Consider the following 12,184-nt stretch of genomic DNA (forward strand, 5'->3'; position numbering starts at 1 on the left):
TTAATGTGGATAAGTGTAAAGTAATGCACATCGGGAAAAATAACCCCAACTATACGTACAGTATGATGGGGGCTAATTTGGCTACGACAAATCAGGAAAGAGATCTTGGAGTTATCGTGGACTGTTCTCTGAAAACTTCCACACAGAGTGCAGCGGTGGTCAAAAAGGCAAATAGGATGCTAGGAATTATTAGGAAAGGGATAGAAAATAAGACCCAGAATATCTTACTGCCCCTGTATAAAACTACGGTACGCCCACATCTTGAATACTGCGTACAGATGTGGTCTCCTCACCTCAAAAAAGATATTTTGGCCTTGGAAAGGGTTCAGAAAAGGGCAACTAAAATGATTAGGGGTTTGGAACGGGTCCCATATGAGGAGAGGTTAAAGCGACTGGGACTTTTCAGTTTAGAAAAGAGGAGACTGAGGGGGGATATGATAGAGGTCTATAAAATCATGAGTGGTGTGGAGAGGGCTGATAAAGAAAAATTATTTATTAGTTCCCATAATAGAAGAACTAGAGGACACCAAATGAAATTAATGGGTAGCAGGTTTAAAACTAATAAAAGAAAGTTCTTCTTCACACAGCGTGTAGTCAACCTGTGGAACTCCTTGCCAGAGGAGGCTGTGAAGGCTAGGACTATAATAGAGTTTAAAGAGAAGCTAGATAAATTCATGGAGGTTAGGTCCATAAAAGGCTATTAGCCAGGGGATAAAATGGTGTCCTTGGCCTCTGTTTGTCAGAGGCTGGAGAGGGATGGCAGGAGACAAATCGCTTGATCATTGTTTTCGGTCCACCCTCTCTGGGGCACCTGGTGCTGGCCACTGTCGGTAGACAGGATACTGGGCTAGATGGACCTTTGGTCTGACCCAGTACGGCCGTTCTTATGTTCTTATATTCTCTCAGTTGTCTGAAGAAAGCCTCAGCTACCTCATCCACCTGATCTGGTGGTCTATAGCAGACACACCAACCACAACATCACCCCTGTTGCTTCCACCTCTAAATTTAACCCATAGACTCTCAACAGGCTTTTCTCCCTCTATATACTGGAGCTCTGAGCAATCATATTGCTCTCTTACATACAATGCAACTCTTCTTTCTTTTCTCCCCCACCTGTTCTTCATGAACAGTTTATACCCTTCCATGACAGTGCTCCAGTCATGCGAGTCATCCCACCAAGTCTGTTATTCCAATCAAATCATAGTTCTTTGACTGGGCCAGGGCTTGAAATTCTTCCTGTTTGTTTCCCAGACATCTTGCATTTGTGTACAAATACCTTAGAGAACCAGTTGATTGCCCTACCTTCTTCATTTGAATCAGGGGTCCTCTTTTGTTGCTCATTTCTCCTTGTGTTTCTTCCCAGTATCCGACTTCATCACTTACCTCAGGGCTTTGGTCACCAGCCCCCAACTAACCTAGTTTAAAGCCTTTTTCACTAGGTTTACAAGCGTTTCCGCGAAGATGCTCTTTCCTGTCTTGGTTAGGTGGATCCCATCTATTCCTAACAAATCTTGTGCCTGGAACGAAGTCCCATGGTCGAAGAAAACAAAGCCCTCTTTCCGAAACCACCTGCACAACCATGCATTTACTTCCTCAATTCGATGAGACCTTTTCCTTCAACAGGGAGGATGGTTGAGAACACCACTTGCGCTTCAAATTCCTTGATCCTTCTTACCAGCACTTCCTAATCTGCAGTGACCCGCTCAAGGTCATTCTTGGCCGTATCGCTAGTTTCTACACGAAGAAGGGGTAGCGATTCAAAGGTTTGGTCAGTTTTGGAAGAGTCTCAGTTACATCCTGAATTTGAGCTCCTGGTAAGCAGCACACTTCTCGAGATTCCAGGTTTGTATGGCAGATGGATGACTCAGTCCCTCTTAGAAGGGAGTCCCCAACCACGCATAGTCGTCTTTTGGGGGTGGTGGTCATGGAACCCCCATCCCTAGAACTACTTATCCCATGCCTTCCAGTGGATGGTGTACCCTTCTGATTTCTTCCCTGAAAGATCTCTGCCAAAGCATTCTCCACTGCAGTACCTGTGGAGAGAGCCTGAAAGCGGTTCCTTCCCTCTACAGGAATGGGGAATACCTGAGTTAGCCGCCACCTTCTAGAGGTTACATGCTGCCAGTTCTCTTCCTTGTTCTGTACTGCCCTCACTGGCTCCTCAGCCTGCTGCCTTCTATTGAGGAAGTCTTCATCCTCTCAGATGGAACGTAGGGTTGATACTTGGGCCTCAGTCCTCTAATTTTTTTTCTTCCAAAATGGTGACCAGCTTGCACTTAGAAGGGATTTCATTTGCACTATCTTCCAGGAGGAAGACAAACATGGCACATGCTGTGCAGGTAACAACAGCAGACCTATCGCTATCCATACTTGCCTTCCTTCTGAGAGATACCTCAGATGTTTTTTAAATGCTTCCTTAAAGGGCAGAAGAGAAAACAAAAATTCAAGAAAAAGAGCACCGAATACTATGGGGCTCCCACCAGGTGAACTCCCCTGTTGGCTGCTTCCCTGTTCGCTGTTCTCTGTGTTCGTTCTGGCTGCTTTTTTTATAAGGCTGAGGGTAGGCCCGGCTGAAAGCCTTGCATCTGATGCAGTCAGCCCCTGAAGGCCCACCTGGAATAAAGCACTCCCAAATCACACTTTTCAAACTTTCCAACTGCCGCTCTTTTCAAACTGCGAAGCACAGTCAAACAAATGCTCACAGGCAGACGAACAGTTTGATGCTCACAGCACAGCCCCCCAAAAGCCACACTTACCTGAGCTCCTCTTGTACGTTTCCCAGCCAAACTTGCCTGTTGGCTGCTGCTCTCTGTGTTCGCTTTGGCTGCCTTTTTTATAAGGCCGAGGCTAAGCCCAGCTCAAAGCCTTGCCTCTGGTGCAATCAACCCTTGAAGGCCCGCCTAAGCTCAGGAAGTTTTGATTATAGTTTAGTGTAAAGGTTTTAAAGAATGGCGAGTGTACCTCGCCCCCTTCCCACTCCCCTTCCAAACTCCCACTCAAAACTCCTTGTTAGCAGCCCCTGTTCGCAAAGCTGGTTGATTGGGCTTGACGGATGACTAGTCTTCTTCCCGAGAACTGGTCCGTCTTGCTCAGTCCCTAGCACTCTCATTGTGTTAAGATTTTAAATGAATTTAAGGTAAAAATCTTTCTCTTGAACAGCTTGCAATCTATTTATACAGTGATTAAGTTGATGCAACAGAGGCAAATTAATGAATAGGGAGTTCTGTGTGTGTCTTTTTTTTTATTTCACATTTTTGGTTACTTAAAATCCCTATTTGTTAATACTTGTCTCTCAGAAATGCCAAGTTTTATAGCGTTTACAGGATTGAGGCACACCAGATATGTGGGGAAAAAAGCTTCAGTCTGACACTTTTCACAATTATACCATTCAGGTTCACCAGGTTTAAAAATTAACCCCCAAAACCGACAAAAAGAATGTACACTTGAAATTAAGTGGCATTACAGTTTGAATCAAAGCTCATAGAATAATCATTTTTTTTCTCATGCAGACTCTGTTAGCCTGAATTCTAAAGATGGGTTTTGACATTGACAATCACTGGCTCTGGGAAAGTCAGCCCTCAATTCTCCTCATTTGTAAAATGAGAATACTTACCTTACATCTCAGTGCCACTTGTTGGTTTAAAAAAAAAAGAAAAAGGAAGATGAAAAGCACTGTGTAGGTGCTACCATAACTATTTTGACTAACAGTGAAGGTTATCAGAAATAGTATCGATTAATGAGCAAATTCATTTTGTTTTATCCTCTTCTTTCAGTTTTCTTTATTATCTCTGGCTTTTTTTAGTTTAATTGAGGGATTTAAGCAGTTGCAGAAGATATTTAAAACAAATTTTAGTTAATCTGTAGATTTCATTCCATCTGTAATTCTTGGAGTGATTTAAAAGGAATTATAATTGACTATACTGTAGTTTGTTACGTAAAATTATTTGTCTGTAAAATTTCTGCAGCTCTTTATTTTAAGTCTGAATATTTATCTTTATGTTAAATATTGTGTATATTTAGTACTGCTGAAGCTGTACTACAAGAAATGGACAATATTAACATCAGGCGGAATAGGCGGTCTGGAGAAGTAGAACGGCTGCGAATGTGGACTGACACAGAATTTGTAAGTTCAGAATCTGTCAGATTTTGGATAAGGGTAACATTCAGTTGATATATGTATATTTTTATAACTCTCCATACGTCAGTTGCCTGCAGTATATTAAAATTCTAACACATATTTTCAACTCCTAATTAATGCTGACTATAATAAATAAATGCTGATGCTTGCTAGGTGTATTTAATTTTTTAAAAGGTTTTAGTACATCATCCTGTTTGGTCAATGGAGAATTAACTGACACATTCTCATATTGTGCTAGTAGTATGGAAGCGAAGCATGGTTACTGGTCTGAAAACAGGACTGAATACCATGATGACCTGAGTTCTAAAGATGGGCTTTGACATTGAGATAATCTCAGGCCCTGGAAAGTCATTCATCAATCCTCCTCATTTGTAAAATGGCAATACTTAACTTACCTTTCAGGGTTATTTGCTGGTAAGAAACATGGAAGGTGGAAAGCACTATGTAGGTGCTACCATGCCTATTTGGGCTAACAGTGAAGGTTACGAGAAATAGTATTGATTAATGTGCCCATTTTGTTCTAGGAAAACATGGACATGTATTCCCGAGTGAAGAGGAGGCGGAAATCACTGAGAAGAAATAGCTATGGAATTCAGAACCATCATGAAGTGTCCACTGAAGGGGAAGAAGAAGGTATCGATTGTATCAATTAATGGATTAGTTTTTATTTGAAACAGTAATTAAATGTATAGTTTAGAAGAAATGACTGCTTAAATAGTTGGTGTACTAATACAAATAGGTTGTACTGCTGACAAATAATAATACAGGCAGTCCCTGGGCTACGTACAAGATAGGGACTATTGGTTTGTTCTTAAGTTGAATTTGTATGTAAGTCTGAACTGGCTCCAGATTCAGCTACTGCCACTGAAACTGACCAGGGGCTGACTACAGGAAGCCGGAGGCAGAGTTGCTCTGCCCCCAGCTTCCTGGAATCAGCCTGATCAGTTTCAACAACTGCTGAATCTGGAGCCTGGGACAGAACAGCTGGGACGCTGCCCGGTAGGTTCCCACAGGACCAACCCGGCAGCACCCCAGCTGCTCTACCCGAGGCGTCCCGCAACAAAAGCCTGGTCTGCTGGGGGGGGGGGGGCGCACTAGCTGCACCCCCTCTCCCCCAGCAGACCAGGGAAACCCGAGCAAAGCCGCACAGGTGGAGGGACCCCGCCACCCGTGTGGCTTTGCTCCTTTGCCCCCGGGGGTCCCGCTGCCTGGGCGGCTTTGCTCCCGGGCAAATGAGCAAAGCCGCCCAGGCGGCGGCTTTGCTCGGGTGTCCCTGGTCTGCTGGGGGGGTCCAGCGGCTTTGCTGGACCACCCCAGCAGACCAGGGAGACCGGGAGAAGCTTTTCTTGCCCCGGAGGACACGGGAGGCGACCCACCGCCAGTGAGCTCCGGGGCGAGAAAAGCCCCGTTCGTAAGTGCGGATCCGACGTAAGTCGGGGACTGCCTGTAATTTGCTTTTGCTAAGTAGAAAGATGAACAGGGCCATTGGAAATACTCAAAGAAATTCTGCTCTTTAGCAATGATTTATGGTGTCTGAAAGTTTCAGTGTGCTGCTGGAAAGGATCTGAGACTTATAGTGGATCACAAATTGAATTGAAGCCTTTGTTTAAAAGAAAAAAGTTTGTTAAATTTACATGAATATGGATCAGTTTAAACTAAATTGTCTGTATCTTACAACTGAAACAATTTATTCTGATTAGTATAAATCACAGTGGGGTGTGAATTCTGAAACTCAAGGAGGTGATTTAAATAATATTGTTATAATAGTGGAACATCCAGGGAATATCTTTAGTGTATGTGTTTAGGTTTCTGTCAAAGAGCTTTTAATAGGAGTTAGGCTGCAAATTTTAAAGTTGTAATTATTTTAGCATTTTATCAAATATTTGATTTATTTTGGTTATCAAAGGAATTTGGGGAATGAAGAGAAGAGCGAATGTATTCTAGGTATTAGAAATCATAGAATTATAAGGCCAGAGTGATATAGAGAGGTCATTAAGATCAGCTTCCTATGCTGATGCAGGACCAAGTAATCCTAGATAATTGATGACACATGTTTAAGTGTGTTCTTTAAAATCTCCAGTGATGAGGATTTCACAACACTTCTTGAAAGCCTATTCCTGAGTGCAGCTACCTTTATAGTTAGAAAGATTTTCCTAATATCTACTCAAAGTTTCCCTTGCTGCAGATTGCTGCATGGGCATGGAGAGCAATTCATCGCTGTTCTCTTATAATAGTCTGTAAGGATTTGAGCACTCACTGATGCAGCGTATCCTGCTGGTCTCTCCAAGAATTGGTTCTTCCCACTCTGGGGTGCCCTTGGTTTACCCTCAACTTCAGTTACCTATAGTCTTTGTTACTTCAGGCTCCATGTCCCTCCTGGCCATTGTGCTCCTTTCCTCATGATATTACCTCACAGCAGTGCCCTCACGCTGTGGGGTCCTCTCCTCCCAGGGAATCCCAACTCCCCTATACCATCTTGCCTCAATGACTCACTGCTAGTTGTCATCTTGCCTCAGGAGCAAACTGCAGTTTGAAATAGGGATGTTAACTAGCAGTTAATTTATTAGTCAATAGGCACTTCTGCATTCCTCCTCTGAAATGTACAAGAACCCCTCTTGGCACTCTTGTACATTTCAGAGGAAGAATGCAGAACTCCACATGCAGCCCGGGACCAGTGGGAAGTCCTGCTGACCCCAGGCTGCACCCGAATGCCAGCTTTGAAATGTACAAGAGTCCCCAGTGGCAGCTCTCAGGCATTTCAAAGTGGAAGTGCCCTCATGGAGCCCAGGGTCAGTGGGGGACTCGAGTCCCTCGCTGACCCCGGACTCCATGCTACTTTGAAATGCCACACTGAGCCCAGGGTCAGTTGGGGACTTTTTAGCTGACTGTGGGTTCTGTGCGGCATTTCCCTAATACCTGGGATCAGCTGGGTGCGGCGCTGCCACTTTGAAATGCCAAGACATTGTAGTGTAGTGCATTGTCTTCCCCATCAGCGCATACTTTGAGCAGTTAGTGAAGATTGAAGCAAAATAGGCATTAAACTTGTTTGCCTTCTTGATGTGTAATCTATTAGCAGCTCTCCTCACTAAGAGCAGGACCTAAACTTTCCTTTGTTATTCTCTTCCTAATGTATTTTAAAAAAAAATCTCTTAAGTGTCTTTTACGTCCCTTGCAAGGTGTAACTCATTTTGTGCCTTGGTCTTTCTGATTTTTGTCCCTGCATTCTAATGCTATTTTTTGTACCTCTATTTGTCTCTATTTCCACTTTTTGTAGGATTGTTTTTCGATCTACAGGTCATTTAAAAGCCCCTGATGGGGCAATATTGGTCTCTTACTACTGTTCCTGTCTTTGGTTTGCATTGGGATATTTTGCAGTTGTGCCCTTAAAGTTGTCTCATTGGGTACGTCTAGACTACATGCCTCTGGTGACGGAGGCATGTAGATTAGACTACCCGACATAGGAAAATGAAGTGGCGATTTAAATAATCGCCGCTTCATTTAAATTTACATGGCTGCCGTGCTGAGCCAATCAGCTGTTTGTCGGCTCAGCGTGGTAGTCTGGATGAGGCATACCTGGAGGGTCGACAAATGCCTTTGATGTCGACTGCGGACCGTCTAGACTACCGCGCTGAGCCGACAAACAGCTGATCGGCTCAGCGCGGCAGCCACGTAAATTTAAATGAAGTGGCGATTATTTAAATCATTTTCCTATGCCAGAGGCATGTAGTCTAGACGTACCCATTGAGAAACTGCTTGCACAGATAGTGTCAACATGCATCCATCTCTAGGATGGATGTTCTTCTGTATGGGACCTTATCTTCAGTCATGAGGATGGACAAGAACTCAGCCTTCACTCTCACTCCCAGAACCCTGTAATCACTGCTGATCTGCTCATGATCATATCTGGTAATATCATTAGTGACCATGTGGGTGTGTGCCATAAGTTTTGGAGTTAATCAGTAGCAGTAAGACCGAAGTGCCCAGAAATACCATTGGTCTAATTCCCTTTGTCTCACCAGCCTTGTCTTACCAGCCACTTGAAACCTATGTGCTTGTTAAAGAGAGGGCCCTCCACACAGCTGAAATGGGTGATTCAAACCATTACACTTAACTGTCTATAATCACTGGCCTGTTCATAAAAAACTGTATTGTGCTCTTTCCAGAGAGCCCAGCTAGAGCCCTTCAAAGAGTCCTGCTACAGAGTAGGTACTGACTCACCTAAATGGAGGGCAACCTTGTTCAGACAGTCAACAACCAAGTCTTGATTTCAAAACACAGCATCCAACCCAGAATCCTGACAGCAAGTTCCGAGCACAGAAACTGCTTCTCTTTTGTCCCTTCCCTCCTCCCACAAATTAATCAGTAGGGGCTCATCTAGACTACCGGGAAGATTCGGAAGAAGATATGAAGAAACATTCGGAAGAAGATTTTCTTCCGAATCTTCCCCGTAGTCTAGATAAGCTCTAGCAACTAGACAGAGATGCTCCACAAATGCTTACCCAACTGTCTTATGTCTTTAGTCTCCCAGCTGCTTACATCTTACCCACTGCATGTCTTAAATAGGTAAGGGTTTATTATTATTAAAGAGAAAAACAAAACAACCCCCCAACAGGGTAAAGTAACTGAAATTTTATGTAAAAATATACTATGTTTGTTATGGTCCTATCCTTCTGATTAAAACAAAAAATTATATAGATGCCAATAGGAATTTGGCAAAACATCCTGCAGATTTCCAATGCCCCCAGTGATGATTAGTTTGTTCTAACTAGTGGAGAAAATGATCCTGGTGCATTTAGAATTTATTTTGGGGATTTATTTTTTGAGAAGAGAATGAGGGGCAAGGTTGCTCTGAAATAAAGTAATAGCGGTGTTTAAAATTGTTTGCTTTTTCTTTCTAGAATCTCAAGAGGAAGATGGAGATATAGAAGTAGAAGAGGCAGAAGGAGAAGAAAATGATCGACCTTATAATCTAAGGCAAAGAAAAACTGTTGAAAGGTACCAGGCACCTCCAATAGGTAAGGAATCAGGGCCATATTTGACCTTTCCACTCACCTTGACTATGAATCTTTTTTAGCTTGGCTTGCTCTTTGGTAACGATCAAAGTTACCATAATTTTTTCAGTCTTAAGTATTGTAATTGTTTTGCCCTGGTTTCTCTGGTTTACTGAATAAACATCTGATTGCTAAAGCTGCAATTGGGTATGAGGAAATGAAGGTTTCTATTCCAGGGTGTGCCACAGATTTAAGTGACTTGCCAAAGATTAAACCCTTTTTCTCTACTAAGTTGCTTTCCTCAGAAACAGTGGACAAGGAGAGAGAAGTTAAGTAATTGCTCATGATCCCTAAGGGAACCTCTATGCAGAGTTCTACAGGGTTTCGTCTGACTTCTCCTATTGTTCAACATGTGTACAAAGCATCTGAGAGAGTTAATGAAACATAGATTGCAGTATATTTGGTGTGCTGGTGCTACCAACTCTTAAGTATTTCATCTAACCTACCTTGTGTTGTTGCATGCCTGTCTCAGATTCTGGGGTGGATAGAAAATAGAGCTAAATGGTTACTGCTCAGTCTAGATAAGGAGTTGATGATCCAGGTATGTTGGGAGAATCAGAATGGAAGATATGGTGATGGTTAAGTTTGTTCCTCTCTGTGAATTTGCATGCCCACCATTTGTAACTAGCTTGTGTAGTGGGGCAATGTTGCGTCTGTGAATACTGTTAATCACAAGCAGCATTTTCTAGTCTTTGTCTAGATAAGAAATTGCAACTATTTCTTTGGACATAGACCTTGCTGCTCTGTATGCATATATCACTTCAAAATTAAATTAGAACACTGCACTGCACATAGGTTACACCTTTAAAACAATATGGAAACTGAAGCTGTTGCAGAATGCAGTGACATGAACCCTACCTATTTGAAAAACCACTCTCTAGCTCTGCTATTATTGTGACAGCTGCAATCAGTTGAGGAGTTTGAAAAGAGATGCATCTGGTAATGGAGGCCGCTTGTGCACACCACTTAGTCTTTTTCATTCCATCCCTTAATCTGAAATAATCCCAATCTGGTGACAGAGTGCACATGCTGCAAAGCCCATTTCTTCATGTGACTTTTGGGGAGAGAGCATCATAATAAAGATGATGATTGTGAAGTGTGATATTTTCATTGCGTATTTGTTGGAGTGAGGCATTTTCTAGATTTTGGCAAAGTCACCTAGAGCTTAAGATAGGCACTTTTTTGTATAGATTTTTCATAAATGAAAATAAGTTTTTTTTTAGGAGATTGTAATGTGGTTAACCTTTTTAGTATTTGACATTTCATGACTGTTACCTTTTTTGCTCAGTGCCAGCTCATCAAAAAAAGAGGGAAAATGCACTGTTTGATATTCACAGATCTCCTGCAAGAAGAAGTCATATCAGGTAAATGTCACAATTTTTGTGTAGGTAGAAGATATGTGCTACCTCAGCATATTTTGTTAGTTGCTTATTTTGAAACATTCTGTCCCTGAGTGATGTGTTGAACACAGAGAATCAGAATTAAGGCCCTCATTCTAAAATGAGCTTCACATGTGTGGACTCCAGTGTTCATCCACAGCCTGTGTAAGATAGAAAAGCTTATTGCAGGTTTGGCCCTAAGTCTTTTTTTTTTTTTTTAAAGCTCTTCTGTTTGTAACATGTTGTTTCTTTTATTGTCTAAAAATAATTGAAGACTGATTTAGCTGATTTTTTTCTATGATGAATAAAAGAAAACTAATAAAATAGCATCAGTGTTGCTGAACACCTTCATGGGAAGATGATTAGTTACTATGAATAGTAGTGTGAAATAAAACATTTAAATGCAGAAATATATAGGAATATAGGAATTACCAGACTGGAATAGACTCAAGGTCCTTTTGGTTCATCATCCTGTCTCTTGATAGTGGCCCAGCACCAGATGCTTCAGAGAACAATGTAGGAACATTATAGTAGGTAGATTTGGGGTTGCCTGCCCTCAACATGAGACTCATCTTGTTCTTCAGCCCTAAAGCACAAAGTCTAGATATTCCTGACAGCCTTATAAATATCCAGCCCCATATTGACTCTCAAGTACTTTGCCTCAAAAAGTTGTTGATGCCATGAGCTCCATAGTTTGAGCAAATTAATACATGCTTTTGGCTTGTGCCTTAGGATCATATTCTGATGTGGAAATGAATTAAAATAAATATCATGTATGTGTTAATACCAAGTATAGGTTGAACCTCTCTGGTCCAGCACCCTTGGGACCTGACCGGTGCCAAACCAGAGAATTTGCCAAACCATGAGAGGGCAATATTGTCTAGCAGCATTACCAACACTTCCACGCTTACTGGGATCTGAGAAGACCTTTAGGAGTAAATAAGAGCTAAATCATAGCACAGAACACCGAGATTCAGGACTGATGGCTGTAAGCAAATTTTGTGGGACCACAGGAAACCTGGACACATCTATGGTAAAGGGACATCTGGCTAACTAAAATTATGTAGGACCATGGATGTTGCTGGACCAGAGAGTGCCAGACTAGAGAGGTACAACCTGTTCTCTGTTTTCAAACAGCAGAGCTCAAGTGCTTCTTCCTCCATGTCCCAAGGGCAGTGCAAAAGATTCCATAAGCTAAGTCAGGCCTCACTGACTTCTGTGCAACACATTACAGTTTGCACAGGTGAGACTGGATTATAAGGTTAGTAAACAATAACATTGCTGAATGCTGCTGATGCTCTCACAGCTGTACTGGTGCAACAGCCCCACCTTGGTCGACACCAGAGACATAGCTAAGCTTGAGCTAAACGAGCAGGTTTGTCAAACTGAGCTCTGTCCTAGACCCAGCTGTCTGTGGATCAGGCACAAAGAGGGACACTAAACAAATACACTAATCAGTAAGCCCCACAGGCTTAATTTACTTTTGTCATACAGTTAGCCAATGACTTCAAAAACACTAAGGCCATGTCCGCTGGCTCCCTAGACACTTTGGAGGAGCCTGGCATTCTCTGCTCAGTGTCATTAAAGTAGGGGTGGGGAATATCAGGCCCAGGGGC

The 12,184-nt window shown here is 42.5% G+C and overlaps 1 protein-coding gene across 2 annotated transcripts in view; it reads left to right on the forward strand.

Moving 5' to 3' along the window:
- ATAD2B (ATPase family AAA domain containing 2B) overlaps nucleotides 1–12,184 on the forward strand; it is a 157,387-nt gene that overhangs the window by 32,076 nt on the left and 113,127 nt on the right. For both annotated transcript variants that reach the window (XM_075923418.2, XM_075923419.2), the window contains exons 5-8: nucleotides 4,021–4,123; nucleotides 4,663–4,771; nucleotides 9,037–9,153; nucleotides 10,478–10,553. In XM_075923418.2, coding sequence (XP_075779533.2) covers nucleotides 4,021–4,123; nucleotides 4,663–4,771; nucleotides 9,037–9,153; nucleotides 10,478–10,553 — 405 coding nt within the window. The remainder of the gene's footprint in view (nucleotides 1–4,020; nucleotides 4,124–4,662; nucleotides 4,772–9,036; nucleotides 9,154–10,477; nucleotides 10,554–12,184) is intronic.

Source organism: Pelodiscus sinensis, chromosome 3, assembly GCF_052426305.1.
Source record: "Pelodiscus sinensis isolate ZL-2025 chromosome 3, ASM5242630v1, whole genome shotgun sequence".
Lineage (NCBI taxonomy): Eukaryota > Metazoa > Chordata > Testudines > Trionychidae > Pelodiscus > Pelodiscus sinensis.